This window comes from Pogona vitticeps, chromosome 7 (assembly GCF_051106095.1).
Source record: "Pogona vitticeps strain Pit_001003342236 chromosome 7, PviZW2.1, whole genome shotgun sequence".
Lineage (NCBI taxonomy): Eukaryota > Metazoa > Chordata > Lepidosauria > Squamata > Agamidae > Pogona > Pogona vitticeps.
The window spans coordinates 6389410-6408752 of NC_135789.1; the positions used below are offsets into that span (position 1 = coordinate 6389410).

A 19343-nucleotide genomic window follows, 5' to 3' on the forward strand; every position below is an offset into this window, starting at 1 on the left:
CATGAGATGCATGTGGTTTGGTTTTTCTTTCACAATTTTCCTTGTTTTTCTTCCCCTCTAAGGGAATGCTCACTAATTCACTCTGGCTGAAGGGTCTCTGCTCTATGATTGGCATACGGCATTGTATTTTTTAAATTGATGACAGCACACATGGGACCAAATGGTAAGCAGGTGGATGTGTTTTAAACCAATTGCAAACTCAACTCTGTGGCTTCCTTTAGGGAATAAGTCCATCTCACATTTAGTCTTCCTCTTTTCCTGCTGCCTTCCACCCTTCCTAGCATTATTGTCTCTCTCAGAGAAGCCTGCTTTCTCATGATGTGCCCAAAGTTGGACAAGCTTCAGTTTCATTATTTTTGCTTTCAGAGGTAATTCAGGTTTGATTTGATCTAGGATTCACTTGTTCATCTTTTTGGCAGCCCCATGTGTCCGTAAAGCTCTCCTCCAGCACCACCTTTCAAACAAATCATTTTCCCTGTCAGCTTCTTTTACTGTCCAGCTTTCACATCCATACATGGTGATCAGGCGTACAAGAGAGTGGATGATCTTAGTCTCGGTCTCTCCAGGAATACCTCCTGACACTTGATGAACTTTCTGAATCCTGTCGAGTTCTAGTAATTCAAATGGGTCTACTCTAGGGCAACTCCCTATACTAAGCAGCAGGAATTTAAGCCACGGAATAACACCCTTTTATGTAGTTTTAGAAGACATAGCCATGTTAGTATGTGCAAACACTCCACATATCAATATTTCATATTTCCCAGATGTCTGACGAAGTGGACTTGTTCTCGAAAGCTCACATTCACATATAATCGTCTTTAAGATGCTACCTATTTTTCTCTTTTTCATTTTTTTCTTTGGATTTTTTCTCTAATACCCTTGCATGTAGACATACGCACAGCTTACCGGCCAAACCTTTAGAGGCGTTTTAATTTAATAGGTATGCTAATGGGACACCAAGGTGCGGTGTATGACTTTTTAAATTTTTAATTTCAATCTGTGCATGCTTGTTCACACCTATGCTTGTTAAAATATCTGTCTTAGCCTTTCCCGACAACCCCAACATCACAGAGAGCCAGTATCCTGTTAGCTGAACAAATTTCACAGGGTCATCGGAGGCTGCCTATCTAAAGCTGCACCCCCTCGCCCTGATATTTCAGGAGTTTCCTCTCCTCCTGTTCAGGAAAAAAAAATTGGGACAAGGCCCGCCTGGTCATGGAAATAATACAAATTCAGGAGTAAGTGATCCCTTTAATCGACCGTGAAGAATATAAAACAGCCGCTGAGTTTGGATTTGCTCACGCGAACTTGCTTGCCCAGAATAGACCTTTGGTCTAGATGGGCAGGGTAGGAATCTAATGAAATAAATAAATAAATAAATAAATAAATAAATAAATAAATAAATAAATAAATAAATAAATAAATAAATAAATAAATATTTTCATTTATTTTATTTATTCATTCATTCAATTTATACCCGCCCCGCCCCCAGACAGAGTCTACTTGGGATGGCTTACAAAAAAAAATCATAAAGTATCACTGAATGACAATTAAAAAAACATCCCCATCGCAATCACAATCATCATCAGAGGCCATCATAATCCTAAAACATGTAAACAATAATATAGTATGATCAAGATGGAAATGAAAGAACAGAGAGATATAATAAATGAATAAATAGAAGAAATGAAGCAGGTGAAGTAAGTAAGTAACTAAGTAAGTAAGTAAGTAGGTGAAGAGCCTTGAAGAAGATGATTTATTATCGAAAGCTCGCTCTTTGGTTTCCCCCCCCCCCTTTTTTTGTTTTATATTCTTCATGGGCAATTAAAGGGATCACCTACTCCGGAATTTGCATTCTGTACTAATAGATACACCAACCCTGCACGATCCATGGAAAGGCTGCTTTCCCTCTGCCATGAAATTAAACTAGAAAGCCTCTATTATCTTTTTTTTTTTTTCAGGTCAAAGACTCACATTACAGGAAGAGGGGTGGGGGAAAGCACGCATTCAACAGCCTCCAGGAAGAGGAGCAGCGCTTTCGCTTTTGAATTCCCAGAAATGTCAAACGGATCAGTTGCTGGTCCTGCTCTGTGTGATTTTTTTCCTTTCTTTCTTTTCCATCAGAGGCGCAGCTTCCCAAAACCGAACTTGGAAACCCTTCGTTCTTCCCTCTGGAGACCATCCAGGAAAGGAAAACGCAGGGAAGGAGAGAAAAGAGAGGACGCAGCTGGAATTGGAGGTGAAAATGTGTGAATGTTGAGCGGATCCGAAGGAGCTGTCCGGGTCCGCTAGCGACGGGTGGAAGTTTAAAAAAAAACAAAACTCCGGGACCGGAGGAGGTCGATAGGAGGACCATTTTTTCCCTTCTGCTCATCGGCTGGATGGAATCCAAAAACTCCCGAGAACTTCCTTATTTCAGATCATGGCTCTAGTAAGTCTTTGGTGAACTTTGTCCGTTGCCCTCCTGGCACTGCAGGGGTTAACAAGGACATTTGTGTGTGTGTGTCTGTGGGATGGGGATGGGGGAACATGGACCATAGAGGTGGTCAGGATTTCTGGCTGTCAGCTGATCATTGCCTTGACAAGGAGGGGAAGAGGGAAAGGGAACTGATTCCTTAGAGAGTTGGGTGCCTACCATGGAAAGGACACCGCCTCTTCTTTCCAGCAGGAAATGAAACTAGACAGACAGGTGCCAACCCCCCCTTTTTTTAATGCTTGGCAATGGGACAGCCTTTTCCAGGGCACCTGGGTGGCTTAGCAGGAAGGAAGCTTAGGGAGGTAGTCCACATCTCCCTTAGCACCCTCCCTCCGGCATCTTCCACCTGGGGTGAACCCATGTCCTCTTTTTATTGGCACGCATGGTAGATCCCATCGTCCCCGTTGGCCAACGGGAGCTTGCAGAGTTGAGCTTGAATGACTTCGGAAGGGGATCGGACAACCTGGGAGGAACACCTCTGTCTACTCTCTAGGGTGGCCGTAGATGACCTCCGGTAGCCAAAGCAGAAGGCAGATCCTGAGAAAACGCACGATGGACAGGGTTGGTGGACTCATTTCCTTCTCCAGAGGCAACAGAATTCTGAGCCAGGATGAATCCACCATGGCAGGAGTTCCCAGCCTTGGGTCTCCAGATCTGCTTGGACTACGACTCCCAGAAATCCTGGCCAGCACAGCTGGGGTGGAAGGCTTTTGGGAGATTTAGTCCAAGAACATCTGGTGACCTACAGTTGGGAAGAATGGGTAAGGATATTACTGGATCTTTATTAATAAGGTGGATCCATATGGCTAAGGAAGGAACTGCAATGGGTCAATGGGCACAGCTGAATTTTCAGGTTCTGCTTACAGTGGGGTCTTGACTTAAGAACGGCTTGAATTGAGAACATTTTGACTTAAGAACCGCTCTCATAGGAAAATATTGACTTGACTTACATACTTAGATTTGAGTTAAGAACTGAAAAAACCCACGTGGGAGGCAGGGAAAGTGCAAAATTTGAACTTTCAGTTAACTGTTGGCCAGTGAAAAGGGTGCCTGTCTGCTTCCTCACTCCTCCCAGCGTTTAGAGAGTGGATTGGGAGTCTTCAGACTGCCTGGTACTGCCTGGACTGTCTTTTCCCTGCCTTCCCTGAACCTTTCTTGACCTAAGAAAAAAAGAAACAAAATATCCCCCTCTAGTGGTCGAAGGCAGAATAGGAGCTTCCCATTAGTTTCTATGGACGGAAAAGCGCAGATACGGATCAAATGGTTCTCAATGCATTCCTATGGGAAATGCAGATTTGACCTGAGAACTTTTTGACTTGAGAACCGCCTTCCAATACGGATTAAGTTCTCAAGTCAAGACCCCACTGTATTTGATTCTGGCTTCCTAATGTCTTAATGACAGGAGATTGAAAGTGAAAATGTTTTAAAGGATGGTCTTTTGTCATCACAAAGACTACTAGCTTTTGTCTCTTTGGGAGAATCGAAGGCGATGCTTTCTGCGGTATCACAAAGGTAACGAAAAGACATTGCCACACAAATTTGCAAAACAGTAAATTAAGTTTCCTTGATCCATCCAAGTATGGATTGAGTAAAATATGTCTGATTAAGCAACTATTTCTGAACTCTCTCTGGAGGCAAAAAATGTTGAAACTGAGGCTGTCCTGCTTTTTGGGCACCACACGAGAAGGCAGGATTCTTTGGACAAGACGATAATGCTGGGAAAAGTGGAAGGCAGCAGGAAAAGAGGAAGACCAGATATGAGATGGATTGACTCCCCCAAAGGAAGCCACAGGCTTGAGTTTGCAGGAGCTAAGGAAGGCTCTTAAGAACTCTACACTTTTGGAGATCGCTCGTTTATGGGATCGCCATAAATCAGAGGTGACTTGATGGAACAACGCAGCAACAACAAGCAACTAGCTATGTGCAGTCCCCTGTATATAGCCATAGCAACAAACTCAGATAGGATCAACAGTTGTTATTCCTGTTGTTATTTGATTGCTTCCAGGGAACCAAAATGTTGTTTTTAATGCAGGACAGGAAATATGGTGTGTTCTTTCAGGATGATGGAAATTCCCAACACTTGGTGTTCCTCGGAAAATTTCTGCCCTTTGGGCAGCTGAAATCATCAATTCCTGACAATATGTCTCTGCAGATCTAGAATTTCCTTCAGCTCAAAACCACACACCATTTCCACAACAACAAAAGGGTTTGGGTGCACCCCATGGTGTACATGTATGTGTACATGTATGTGCCGGTCTCTTTGTTTCTGTGTCTTTGTTGTATGTGTATATACTTACAATGACAATAAATTATTATTATTATAAAAACGTATTTAAAAAAATTGCAAACTGTTCTTTATGCATCCTGGCCTTTAGTTTGGCTAGAGTAGGAAACGTCACTCTTACTCCCACATAGTGTAGAAGTTAGATGTTCTTTTGTTGTGGTGGAAATATTGTGTGGTTTTGAGTAACGAGGGAGTATAATCTTTTCTTCTTCAACTCTTGTGTGGTTCAGTGAAGGTCACAGGTGTTGATTGTCTAGTACCAGTGACGTCTGCAGTGGGACGTGACAATCTTCTTCTCTCTGTCATTTGGGGTACTTTTAACTATTATCACAGATATGATAATCATTATGATCATAACCATGAAAAATGTCAGCTTTTAGAATCATGAACACACCACTGCTATGAAGCAAGAGAGTGATGCAAGACTACTGCCCTACTTACAGAGGTTGGGAAATACATTTTTTAAAATTACAAATCACATAATCCCTGTGGTCATGCTGGTTGGGGAATTCTGGATGTTGTTGTCAGAGAGAGAGAGAGAAGAGGGAGAGGTATTGCCTTCTCCCTTTTCTAATCCAAACTCTGCATCCAGTGTACCACCTGTAAATCAAATGGGAAATTTGATTGGCCGTACCAGATGGGAGATCAAGTATACGAGCAATCTCAAAAAAGTAACAATAGATTCTACAGACTTCCCCTGTTCTCATTCTCTCTCTCTGCCACGTACACAGTGTAAGAGGAAGGGATCCCAGGGGGCAAGGGAGAGTGAAAAACCTGGGCAGCCAGCTGAAGGATGCTGTTTGGCCCAGAGACCAGTTCTAGCAGAAGGAACCTCTCCTTCCCAGCCATCCAACTAGATCCTATTCTGCAGGGACCCTATGAAGGACTTGGGGGAGACTGTACATGCAGTAGTTAAAAAACATTTAGTCAATAGGATGTGTGAGTGAACAGTGGATAGATACAAATCTCACTTCCGCAGGGTGTTGTGGTGAGACAGGTGAAATGACTAAAGGGGTTTTAGAGGGGGAACTACAATTCCCAGAACACCACAGACAATGTGGACCATTATTCCAGTAAGTATCATCCTAAAGAAGGTCGATGTTTCCTTTTCTCCAGTTCCACGAATGTTTTTGTTCCCTGGAAATCCAAAACCACAAATACGAGCCCAAGATAGCCCCCTCCCCCCCATTTTCCCTAATGAGCTTTTTCACTTTAGATGTTATTGATGTATTTTATGAAATGGATGCCTCTCTCCCCACGCCTCAACAGAAGCAGGCTTGTATTTTAAATTCTGGGCACACGTTTTAGCTTTCCTCATGTTCAAAGGCAAGCATGGGCTTGCTCCCATAGGCTGTTGTGTAAATTCTGCATCCGTATTTTGTGGCTGTGGTGTGCTGTCACGTCTCCCTGACTCATGGCCATCCCACAAATGAGAAAATCTCCAAAATGTACAGTTCTTAACAGCCCTGCTCAGCAATGGCAATCCGAAGCCCGTGGCTTCCTTTAAGGACTCAATCCATCTTGTATTGGGGTCATCCTCTTTTCCTGCTGCTTTCAACTTTTCCTAGCATTATTGTCTTTTCCAGAGAATCCTGCCTTCTCATGAGGTCCTCAAAGCAAGACAGCATCAGTTTCGACACTTTTGACCTCCAGAGATGGTTCAGGCTTGATTTAGTCTAGGGCCCACTTGTTTGTCTGTCTGGCTCTCCAGGGTATCCACAAAGCTCTTCCCCAGCACCATAGTTCCAATAAATCCATTTTCTTCCTGCCTGATTTCTTCACTCTCCAGCATTTCCACCCCTACCAGATGTGCACAGGAAAATAACACTGGACAGCAGAGACAATGAGCTGTTTAACTTCAAAACCTTATGAAATCCACAAATATTGTGTTTTGTTTCATGCCTTGAAGCCATCAGAAGGGTACTGGCTTGGTTTCCTGCACAATGCAACTCGGTCTTGTTCCCGGGATTTCCCTAGACAAAGGTCATCCAGTTGTTTACTGCATCTTTTCCAGAGAAAACTGCTTCTAGGCTCCACCTTGTGGCTAAAAGGAAGAAGGACAGCCTTCTTTCTGATTTCTCCTACCTGGTGCCACATGCCTACATGAAAACAGGAGGATGGGTAGAGCTCCCTCATCTGTTCTTAGCCAATTGCAAGGCTCATTAGCTTATCAGGATGAGGTTACTGTGTGGGCTTTTCCAGATGGCACCAGTGTCGTCCCCTGCCTCCTCCACCCCTGATTCGTAGGTTTTGGGTGTTCCAGTCATAGTGCTGTGCACACAAGGCAGGCGATGGTGCACCAGCCTCCCAACTCATGAGACTTCTTTGTCACCCAAGTCCCCGCAGCGATGGCGCAAAGCTTGGGTGCCAAGCTTTCCCCTTTCCTGATGCTTGTCAGCAACACCTCTATGACAACATGAGGACCCACCCCTTTGAGCTCAGCCTTTGGACAAAGATGCCCCTCTCTCCACAAAGCCTTCTAGGTCTTGGATTAGGTCTGGGGGTAGGGGGAAAATGGTGCTGAAGTTGTGTAGGTCTGACACAGAATGGGCAAATGCAGATAATTTTATGCCCCTTAGCTGCGTGTCTGTGTGATTGCTGGAATGCAAAAGAGTTAAAGCAGTGATGTGGATCTCATGGGCTTTTATTCTCAGAGGGAAACTGAGTCGAAGGCTTTTGTTTAAAGATTTGTCTGCCTGAGAGATTCCCTCCCCTCCAAAAATCATGATTGGGCTTGCTGGGTGTTTCATGGTCATTTTCCCCTTCCCCTCTACCCCAGAAGAAACACTAATTGATGCTGAATGATTACCTTTTCCACTTAAACACCATCTTTCCTGTGCCAGGCTCTCTAGAAATGACACTGAGTGGAGCAGAATTTGGCAGGTTCTTGTACCAAAAAACAAAACAAAACAAAACAAAAAAACAGCAGGGAAAAACCAAGATGTGGTGGTTGGGGGGGTTGTCTTGTTCTTGCAGGGAGTCATGAAATCCCACCAGTGTGAGATGAAGCCTAGGCAAAAACAGCCAGAGACAGTGAGATTTGGAAGATCACAGAGAATCCCCCCCCCCCGATATTCTTCACGTCCCTAGAGTTAATGCTGGACAGGCACTATGATTTTTGGATTTTATTTTATTACAGCTACTGGAATTCAGCCAGCATTCCAGTAGTTTTAGCATGGATGGATGGATGGATATCCAGGTTCTTATGAGTGTTTCAGGCTCTTCGCCTGGTCTTTGCAAAGTTTCTGTCTGCAGAAAGGGCCATTAAAACATGGGGAAGGCCATGGAGGGGATATTCTCAGCTCACTGGGAAGTGCAAGGCATTAGAGGCAGTAGTCTCTCTGTTCAATAGGCTCTCTGCCTCTCAAAAACAAAAACAACCTATCAGTTCCCTAAATGCTTTGCACTTAGTTCTTAAGGAGTCCTTAAGGAGTTTAAAGAGCCCCAACATCTTAGCCGTTGTCGCTTCAGAGAGAACCATTGCAAAAGACCAGATGAGCCTCCTGAAACCCTTGTGAGGACATGGGATTCTTTGGCTACAACGATCAGAATTCAAGCTGAATCCTGGTACTGGGAGTGAAAGAAATATCTGAAAATCCCGTATCTATTACTAAATACAAAACTGCAAACACCTTGAACACTCACTTCTAATGCTTGCTGCAGAATACAGATGTATAATATGCCTTGCAGTACTGTGGAAGAATTTGTGTTTTCAAGATTCCTAGCAATAGCCAGAGACCTGGGTAATCATGTAAATATGAAGAAGGCATCTTGATCTATATTTTTTAAAAGCTAGAGTCCCAGTCCACCTTATTGATGCTTCTGGTGCAAATGGTGGGTGGGAGGAATGGGGCTTTACCTGTGGAAGTTCTTCCTCTTGATACTTTGAAATGGATCAACTTAAGTTGAGACCTGCTTCTTATGGCAGTACAGGACTTCCTTGGTTTAAGGTACTCCGTCCTCCCCATCTGGCTTCAGACTTAAAAGAGGAAAGGAAGGCATAGGTCTGTAGTGACAAACACATCTGTTGACATTGCACAACATGTCTGGGGCATGATGGTTAAGGCAACAGCTTTAGTTTCCAATCTGAGCACGAGCGAACAGGAGATAGCCTTTATTTGGATCTTAAATTGTGGATTCTTGGTTCCTTCTCTGGGAGGGAATGTTGAAAATGTATTACACTGGACACATCACCCCATTAAGTCTTTTCCCACTCTTTTTTTTTTTGGAAGGTTTTCTTGCTTTTCCTTGCAACTCAGCTGCTTCTTTTTCGAGAAACCTTCTCCTGTGAAGAATGGGAGTATGAACACAATCATCAATGCTGTCCCAAATGTGGTGCAGGTAATGTAAAAGATGACGGCAGCTGTTGGATTTTGCTTGCAGTGCCTACACAAACCCCACTGGGAGGTGTAGAGAGGACCTCGCTTGCTAATCCCTGTAACACTTGCCAAGGTGTAACGCCTTCGGTAACTCTCTGATCCTGTAGCTCCCGACTTCCATGAGACCATGCCATTCCCATGAGGAAAAGAGCCATCCAGTATTCATCTGCCTGTATCAAGTGGTGGCAGGGCATCATCATCCTGTGCTATCAAGTCAATTCTGATTTCTGGTGACCCCTTTCAGGTTTTTCCAGGTAGAGAGTACTCAGAAGTGGGTGCCCTGGGACTGTACACTTGCCTAAGGCTACACTTTTTCTCCCTGGAGGCACCGTAGGGGAATCGAACTCTCAACCTCTGGTTCCGCAGCCAGAAGACTAAACCACTGAGCCATCCAGCCAGCTGGCAAGGCATACTGACACCTATTTCATAGAGGGTGGTGGAAAGTGACACCTTTTAGCCTAAGCTTTATAAGAGCTATCCAAGGTGCTGAACCCCAAACCCAGGGCGAGTTCATCCTCCCTGTGACATCAAAGCCACCAGTGTGATGGGGCAATGGCAGAAGCCAGGTTTGGAGAGGGACACGTCAGCTTTCATCCGAGATGTACTCTATGACAGTGGTCCCCAACCTTGGGCCTCCAGATGTTCTTGGACTTCAACTCCCAGAAATCCTGGCCAGATGGGGTGGTGGTGAAGGCTTCTGGGAGTTGTAGTCCAAGAACATCTTTAGGGCCCAAGGTTGGGGACCACTGCTCTAGGAGATGTACGCCTACCACTTTCCCCAAGTTATTTGAGGAGCATCTCATTCCAATATAAAGAAGCAATGTTGAACTATATCCTAACCACCAACTGACCTAGCAATTTATTTTAGCAAAAAAGCAGCAGCCATGGAATACACTGAGTCTGACTGTCTTTTTTTGTAGGATACAGAGTTCGTCAACACTGCACTGCCATCTCAAGCGCAACTTGTGTTCCATGTATGAACAGGACCTACATGGACCATCCTAATGGTCAGACTACATGCTTTAGATGTCACGTCTGTGATGGAGGTAAAAAGAGAAGATGCAGAGGAGGACTGTATGGCTCCTCTGACAGAAGAGGGGCAGGATCTTTTATGGATCATCCCAGAGTGCAGGACACATAATCATGGGATGAAGCAACACAAAACCAGATTTAGGCGGAATATCAGGAAAAAAAATTCTTAACTATTAGAGCAGTACGATAATGGAACCCATGACCTCAGGAAAACTTCTTAACTATTAGAGCAGTATGACGATGGAATCCATGACCTTAGGAGGCAGTGAGCTGTCCAACACTGGAGGCATTTAGGAAAATAAAAATATTAGGTCTGGTTTAAATTGGATTCCTGCACTAAGCAGGGGGTCGGACTTGATGGGCTTTTTCAGGCCCTTCCAACTCAATTATTGTATGATTCTATGATTTTTTTTTCAGATCTCTGTGGCTACTGACAAGGTTTGCAGCCACAGTGCCAACCTGTTTACTCCAGAGGAAGCATTTTCAAAACGGTTCTTAGGGAATGGGATTTTCACATTTTCTGGACTGCAACCCCATAATTATCTTCTGGGGGAGTTCTATCTCCCTTACATGTCTATATGTGACACCCCTGGGAGAATGGTCTGAGTTCGAAAGCTTAGTAATGCCAAACTCCACCTAAAGAGAGTATGAGGTTTGGACAGGGAGTCACTAAAAGACTCCACCTTCTTTTATGTGACTATAATTCCCATGAGCCTTCAAATCATCACAGCTCCCAACTAGCAGTGGGGTAGGAACAGGAAACGTGGGTGGAACTAGGCCTAGCTAAGGCTCAAAGCATTCCAGTATAGGCCTGGATCTATCATATTCCGGTGTTTTTAAGATGCCTGCAAGGTAGGTAGGACTCCCAGAAGGGAGAACTGTAGGATTTGTATCTTGGACTAAATCTCCCAGAAGCCTTCACCACTAGCTGTGCTGGCCAGGATTTCTGGGAGCTGTAGTCGAAGAACACCAGGGAACATGTTGTAACAAACTCAGCAAGATCCAGAAAATGTGTTGGTCCTATGGGATACGTTGATGAAAGCTGGTGGCTGGGTCTATGAATCCTGAACTCCCATTTCCAATTGTGCCTTCCCAGGGGCCCACCTGAGAGTTAAAGAAGAATGCACGTATCAGAAGAACACAGTATGTGCTTGCCAAGCAGGCTACTTCTGTCTTCACTTTGCTGAGAAATCCTGTGATATGTGCCAAAAACATACCGTCGCCCTGCCTGGTTATATGGTGATAGAACTGGGTAAGACAAATACCATGACAGACAATAATCATGGCGACACTCTGTTTTCGCAGCTGCTTGGACAGAGTGAATGTCTATCTGGCCATCAGTTGCATCTTCCATAATGCACTGGGAAGGGCCCTGTTCCAAGAGATTGTGAAGGTGCAGGGATGGTGCATACTATGAAAGTTAGTGGAAATAATGAAATGAAAAAAAATATGCAAGGGGGCCTTATTTGTCCAATGGATGTGTGGGCTGCCAGAGAACCACAGAGAAATGTGTTATAGGTTATGATGGGGGGGAGGAGGAGATTAGCATTCTTTGTCCAAACAAATAATACAAGGAATACAATCAAATCTAATCCAAAACCAGGCATGGGGACTCAAGTCACAGGACTCACTGTCAAGTCAGACTTAGTGACTCGACTTGGACCTGACTTGGTTTTTTCCCTCCCCAATGATTCGGACTCAACTTGCAACTTGGAATCCACCCACCTTCTCTTCTTTCGGGTGGAAAAAAAATCTTATTTTTAATAGGGACTTGGACTTGGGACTTGGTGCCAAAGACTTGGACTTGGGACTTGGTGCCAAAGACTTGGGACTTGGTGCCAAAGACTTGGACTTGGGACTTGGTGCCAAAGACTTGGGACTTGGTGCCAAAGACTTGGACTTGGGACTTGGTGCCAAAGACTTGGACTTGGGACTTGGTGCCAAAGACTTGGGACTTGGTGCCAAAGACTTGGACTTGGGATTTGGTGCCAAAGACCTGGACTTGGGACTTGGCGCCAAAGACTTGGACTTGGGACCAAAGACTTGCCAGCATCTCTGTCCGAAACTCTCTGAGAATAAGTCAACTCACGCACGCACAAACGCACCCACCCACTCCAGGAGAGTACTTTGATGAAAAAGAAATTAGAGATTCAGTTAGAAGACAGGTTGTGTTGTAGCACTGCGTCTAAATAATTTTTCTCCCCAACTCTGAGGCAAAGAATGGAAAGGATTATTTTTACCCGGGACTTACCTAACAAGTCACAGCTATCTGAACTTGTGCTAAAGGAAACATTCCATTTGAAGGTCTGCTTCTTGGTCAGGAGAGAAACAACATCTGTCTCCTTCTTTCGTAGGCACGGAAACCAGTGACACTAAATTTGTAGCTTGTCCACCTAAAACTTTCTCAGCGACCCACATGAGTTCTTCCTGTGAACACTGGACTAAGTAAGTGTCAGTTCCCTTTACTCACTGCTGTGATCCTAAAAGATGGGTTTTTGATGACACTTTTTAAATTTTACACATACACACACAATGCACACACATTTTCTTCTCATGCAGCTAGTTTTAGGAATTTAGGTTGGAGGGTAAGGCTGAGAGCAGGAACAACTGTGAGGCAAAGTGGGATGATCATTTTCAGTAACAGAAGCTAGAGCAGATAGTCATAGCCTCCTCGTGAATCATGTCAGCTTTGCCCATCTTGAAATTAACCACCTTCATTTATTTCCTTCATTGCACGTTTTTTCCAATTTCACACAGTGTGTTAATTTTGCTCGTTTCTGTTGCAGGGTTTTGAATTTTGGTTAAAAACCTCTAGCTGCACAGCAGAAGTGCAGGGATTTACAGAGCAGAATTAGCTTCAGAGTAGACCACCCTTTATTGTCTCATCAACTGGCACTTACAATCTCAATAACTCACTCTGAGACATTGGTAAGAGAAAGAATAAAAGGGTTTCATTCACTCACAGTTGAACAGATCACTATCAGCATGCTGAACAAAAGTGATTGCTTCTGGCAAGAGGACTCCACGGATTACTTTGACTACTTCCAGCAGACTCTTGCAGCTTACATCCTCACATAACTGCACTAACTGCTAACTAACTATCAGCTGACTAAAAGGAGGCAGGGGAAGACTCTTAAGCAGAGAGGCATGGTTCTATTTAAAATCAGAGGCAGGGAAGAAACAATTGGTTATTCCTTGGTTGATTGGCAGTCACCCAGGTCTTTCCCAGCCATAGGTAATAAGGCAGCATGCAAGGTTGAAATAACTTCAACACTTTCATTCAAACAAGTGCAAAATCTTTGAAGTTAGTTGTGTTGGTGTTTTGTATTTCAGCACTTGTTTTATGCAAAATGTATTTTCAAAAAGCCCTTGCGTTTTGCACAGATTTGGGTGTAAAATACAAGGTTGTGTTGCTCTAAAACCACAGGGGGTTATTTTCTTTCCCTTTCACCTGATGGTATGGTGAAAAAGGTGTCAATCTTTTCCTTGTTGTGCAGGGGCAGGGGGGAAATTCCAAAGTGGCTGACCATTATTTTCACAAGGTGAACCTTTTAGTCTAGGAAACATTTGAAAGTATTTGTTGCACCCTTACTTCTATCCTCCAGTGCTAGCCCATCTTGTACCTGGTCTTCCTCTTTTCCTGATGCCTTCCATCCTTACCAGCATTATTGTCTGTTCCGGAGAATCCTATTTGGGGCCATACTGTAGACTTAGACTACAGACCAAGACAGTGATCCAAGATACATTTCCTTCTGTAGTGATTGCTGCCGTCTTCATCCACACAGCATCATGTGGTGGTGGTGGGTAGAGTTCATTGCTTGTGAATTGCTGCTGATATTCCTCTGTTGACCTCTGTCCTAGTTTCTAAGCCATACATTTGTGCTTGTTTGCAAAAAATCTGCAAATTGTCTAAAGTTTGTTGTTTCTAGGTGTTAGTTTGTGCTAAAGTGCCTTTTGTAATTATAGCTGATGTTTTGTTTTTTAAGTTCTTTTGTTGGCTACTTTGACTCCACATATGAGGAGAGAAAGGCAGGCTAGAAATGGGATGAGATGAAATGAACAGATGCTGTGGGTTTTGATGGAGGCTGAACAATAATCTCAGATTAACGTGGATCCAGGATGCATCAGTGTGAACACTGAGGGGGTCACAATATGAAAAAGGGTGGATGCAGCCACTCACTCCAACTCAAGTACTGAATTATTGTGTCTCCATCTTCACTGCAGTTGCAGCGAGACAGGTATGATCGAGGTCCAGCCGGGCAGTCCAACCTCTGATGCAATCTGTGATCAACCAAACTCCCCTGTCCATATAGCTCCCATTGTCATCTCTCTGGCTTTAGTTATCGTTGTTATAAACATTCTCATCTTCATCATCCTGCGTAAAAAAATGACGCACGCCAAAGAAGGTAAGTGCAGAAAAAAAGAGAAAAAGTTGTCTTCTATATCCAGAAAAAAAAGAGAGAAAACAGTGAGAGTTTAGTTCTAGAAATCAGGGTTTGTCTTGGTCTCCCTAGGCCACCAAGATTCTGGCTTGTAGTAACAGACAGACAACTTGAGGAAAGAAATACTGTATTTTTTCATGTATAAGACTATACTTTTGTCTAAAATCTTTAGACTAAAAATTTAGGGTCGTCTTATACACGGAAGTAAGCCGAGGAGAGAACAAAAAACAAATGGAGCAGAAAGCAGGGATCAAAGCGATTCTGCAGCACTTTGATCCCTTTCCCCCTACACTTGCTAAGCCCCACTTAGATTTCTTAATTTTGGATTAGAAAAGTGGGGGGCGTCTTATACATGGGGACATCTTATACACGGGAAAAATACAGTAGCCCTTTAGTTATGCTCATATCTCTGAGAAATCTCTTTTTGTTTTGTTTTGTAGGCCCTGCTGAAGAAAAGGTGAGTCTATTTTTGTGGGAATCATGCGTTGCTTTTAAAACTCCCCTTCTTTCTACAAATATATTTTGAAAACACAATCAAAGCATAGATGAGATATGCAACTGTGCCATCGTTTTTCCTTTCTGCCGTGATTTTCCATTACATCCATGCTCCAATTATACCGCCCTGAATTATCTTAAAAGAAATGGCCTTTGTTCCCTTGCTTGACGCTAGTTTCCTCTGGTTGCTGCTTCTCTCCAGAGGTTTCTCCACAAAACCGTTGGTGCAGCCTCTTCACCTGTTTTCTGAAACATCTGGAAGTTGAGTCGTGGTAACTAGACATCTTTCTTTATTACAATGAAATGTTTCGCTCCTCATCCAAAAAGCTTCTTCAGTCTGAAGAGAGTTGGTAGGAGATCCCTGATACTCCACGTTGGTTCCATGGATATATCAGGGGGTCGCCTACCGACTCTCCTCAGACTGAAGAAGCCACTTGGATGACTAGCGAAACATTTCAATCTAATAAGAAAGGAGTCCAGTCGCCATGACTCAACTTCCAGATAACCTCACCTGGAGGACTGAGAATCTTCACCGATATATTTTCCCAAACGTTAAGAAGTCAAACTATCAAGACTCTACCCAAAGCCAGCCTAAAATTAGCCAGTGGTTCCCAGCGTTGGGTCCCCAATTGTTCTTGGACATAAACTCCCAGGAGCCTTCACGACTACCTTTTTTTGGCCAGGATTTCTAGAAGCGGTCATCCAAGAACATCTGGGGACCCTCAGCTGGCGACCAATGTAGTAGGTTACACGAGGATATTTTAGAAGGAAACAGAGACGATTACATTGATATGAACATTGGTAATGTTAAGATTTGGCATTTGGGTGAAATGTCCCCAGATTCCATCACCTGCGAATTCCTCTGAAATGTTTCCTGTCCTCTTCAACCTTTTGCTCACTCAGACGGCCCTCTGTCAGATATCCTTTGATTTGGATTCCTGCCTTGAGCAGGGGGTTGGACTCGATGGCCTTGTAGACCCCTTCCAACTCCATTAATCTATGCTTCTCTGATTCTAAAACACAGTTTCTTCTCCCCCTCCCCATCACCTTGTTTTAGAAAGAAGAACCGAACCATTATCTCCCTGTTCCGGAAAGCGACCAGCACATGGTGATACCCATGCAGGAGACCAATCAACATTCTGGTGAGCCGACTTACACAATGTCTTGAGTAAGCACAACGTTGGCTGAGAAACCAAATCACTATGACTAGAAGCCCTGGACATAAAGACAAAGTAAAAAACTGCATTGTTCTTCATATAAAAAGGCGATCACATTCGTAGCTACAACAGTTCACCATCTGCTAGGAAGATGAAACTGGTTTTTTTTTCTTTCGAGAAGGAGGTAGAAAAGCTTGTTAAAGTTGAACACACAGGAAAGGATGTGTCTGGAGGTGGAGAAGAGGAGCAAGAGTCACTACAAGAAGAAGCGGGGAAGAAAACAAAGGAATATTTTCCCCCAAGGACTAAAACCCAGCCAGTCTGTGGCTGGGTTCACAAGAGTGTTTGCGAAAGCATTTTCTGGGATTCATTCCATCCTTTAAGCTAGGGTGAAAAACAGTCCAATTTTGCTGTTACTGGCATCCATTAAAAAAAAAAGCCTTTAAGTTCTTTCCATCCTGAATATGGTGATTTGCAAAAGTTTGGCCCATTCTTCAAAAATGACCCGGGGGTGGGGCTGGGGGCTGGGTAGCAGGATATTCATTTGTCTGCCCAAACCCAATTTGACAGCATCCGCGCGCTCTGTAGGTTCTAAAGATGAAACACAACTTAGAAAAAGGAGGGGGGGGAAAATGATGTAGCACTTTTAATTTAGCACTAGCACGTATGGACGTTCCAACCAAGCTTTCATAGAATCAGCCAATGAAAACACTGGATCTGGATGGTATCAGAAAGAAGAGGAAGAGTATAGGTTCCTATGAAATGGAGATAAAGTGGACCTTTTTCGGAGGGAAGGAGAACTCAAGACCATGCATCCACCAGCGGTGATTCTGGGGGGACAATGCTTCTCAGCTTCTCCAAAGACAATACAAAAGAGTGTTCACTGTAAGTCGTAGAACATCTAAAGGATGAAGTAATGAAAGAGCCAGCCAGCGTCAACATGTTTGCTGACAAAGGATTTATTTTCTCTTCACTGTCAAAGATTCATTTTAGCCTCAATTTGTTCTACTATCATCTGCATTTTTTACCTGGGCACGTCCATCCATTGACAAGAACTACAGACTTCCCAATGGTGTTTGCTCTGGTGTTGTTGGTGTTGTTAAGCGTTGTCTAAGAGATGTCAGTTGACGGTGGTTTCTCAGATGTCCAGGAAGAAGTCAATGGAGCTCTAATATGCAACCGTGGAGCTGAAAACTGAGACACAGTGTTCAGACAAGTAGTAGCTGCAGCTTTGTGATGGAGCGATACTCCTTTGCTCCATTTGGAAAAGAGGAGGAAATGTCTGGATGTCAACCCCAAAGACTCAGTTCACGATTCCAATGCTTGACAAGTGTTAGTGCTGTATAACAGTGGTCCCCAATGTTGGGTCTCCAGAAGTTCTTAGACTACAACTCCCAGAAGCCTTCAACACCACCTTTGCTGGCCAGGATTTCTGGGAGTTGAAGTCTAGGAACATCTGGAAGCCCAAGGTTGGGGACCACTGCTGTATAACACTGGACTGTATAGTGGCTTAGAACAGAGGGGGGTTGTCCCTCCGTTCCCTTACAAATGCATTATGGGAGAAGGTGTCATGGAGTCACATCACAATTATGGGTCCAACCATACAATAAGTTAGATATATAGTTAGTTAGAAGAAGATGTTAGTTAGTTAGTTAGTTAGTCATGTGCTGTCAAGTCGGAACCAAATTATAGCAACCCTAATAGGGCTTTCTCGTTTAACCTTACGACATGTCTATGGTAGCTATAACATTTTCCAGATCCTGCCTCTATCACCTAGTTGTCTATATAACATTCCTTCTGAATCAGTTCGTTGATTATAAATACACAGCAGGCTAAAAGTAATACATCTGTGAATTATATTGTGATGGATTTTGCTTGTGTTGTTCAGAATCTGCTTATTTATTTAAATGCCGATAAATTAAATGTGGGAAGGCGAAGAAGAACGATGGGTAAGGGTGTGTGTGTCTTGTTTTCTTTCCTGCTTGCGAAATGGGGTGCATTATCGTTTTCTTTCTAAATGAAATCTGCGCCTCTGTTCTCTACCTCTTCCTCCAAGACCTTGAGACAGTGTGGATAGTGCTCCCTTTTTGTTCCATCACCCCAGCAACCCTGCAAGGTAGGTCGAACTGAGAAATCACGGCTGGCCCATTACTTTCCATCAAGGGTTGAGGCCAAGTGAGAAAATCTGAGCTCGCGGGCTCCTGTTTGCAGTTGGACATTTCAACCAGTAAAGCACATCGTTTTGCTTGACCACAAATAATTTAATTATTCAAGGTGAGCGCTAAACCATACCGATTGCTTCGTTTTGATTCCATTCCTCCAGGAGGTTTGGGGGAAGACTGAGATAATTTAGGGGTTTCACTTCCCCTTACTTTCACATTTCCTCCCCCAACCTCAAGATCTTTCTGTCCCAAAATTGCCGTCTGGGAGAAGATATGGAACAATTAAGACTCGGACCACACATTTTCTGAATAGTTTTTAACCCAGAGCTATAATTGCACTTAATAATGAGCTTAAAGACCTTAAAGTAGTGAATAGTTGGACAGTGTGACTTAGCCTGCGATGTAGATGTTTGTGTTCTTAGTGGGGGATTTTTAGTGGGTGGGGAGTGTTTGGGGATTTTTTAATGTGTGTGCATGTGGATCTGGTCTCTGTGTGAATTTCGTTGTATGGGTAAACTACGTATAGACTTACAATGATTCTCACGTCCCCTACGCTGAGTATCTTTAAAAGCCAATTAAAAACATGGATGTTTATTCAGGCCTTCCCTCCAGTCAATACTTGATTTTTCTTTCTATCTTTATTTTTTAATTCTATTTTGTATTGTAACTTGTTATTATAAGATTCATGTAATATTTGTCTTATTTTATTAGTTTTCATGTTATGTTGGAAGCCACCTAAAATGGTTGTTTCAACCAGATGGGCGGGATACCAATCAAATCAAATCAATCAATCAAATGAATAAATATAATTTTAAAAAATGTGAAATTTGTGACAATGGGTGAATTGTTCCAAAATGAAAAGAAAGACAATGGTCTCTCATCTGTGCATGTTCATGGCATTAAGAGCATTTATTCC

At 43.4% G+C, this 19343-nt stretch overlaps 1 protein-coding gene across 2 annotated transcripts; it reads left to right on the forward strand.

Moving 5' to 3' along the window:
- The first annotated feature begins 1994 nt into the window (after positions 1–1994).
- Positions 1995–18208, forward strand: TNFRSF14 (TNF receptor superfamily member 14). 2 transcript variants are annotated; one of them, XM_078379107.1, is made up of 8 exons: positions 1995–2431; positions 8993–9101; positions 10060–10185; positions 11268–11423; positions 12526–12616; positions 14396–14577; positions 15054–15070; positions 16166–18208. In XM_078379107.1, the coding sequence occupies exons 1-8, from the start codon at positions 2423–2425 to the stop codon at positions 16274–16276; spliced, it is 801 nt and encodes a 266-aa protein (XP_078235233.1). In that variant the 5' UTR covers positions 1995–2422; the 3' UTR covers positions 16277–18208. The 2 variants fall into 2 exon arrangements, with proteins under 2 accessions (XP_078235233.1, XP_020666082.3); XM_020810423.3 differs by lacking the exon at positions 1995–2431 and adding an exon at positions 2871–3037.
- The last annotated feature ends 1135 nt before the right edge of the window (positions 18209–19343 follow it).

Excerpts from the sequence above, each read along its gene's own strand:
- TNFRSF14 (XM_020810423.3), top strand. The coding sequence starts at position 2,981 with ATGACCTCCGGTAGCCAAAGCAGAAGGCAGATCCTGAGAAAACGCACG. Across the intron at positions 10,186-11,267 it reads ATGTCACGTCTGTGATGGAG|GGGCCCACCTGAGAGTTAAA; the intron begins GTAAAAAGAGAA and ends GTGCCTTCCCAG. Across the intron at positions 11,424-12,525 it reads TTATATGGTGATAGAACTGG|GCACGGAAACCAGTGACACT; the intron begins GTAAGACAAATA and ends CTTCTTTCGTAG.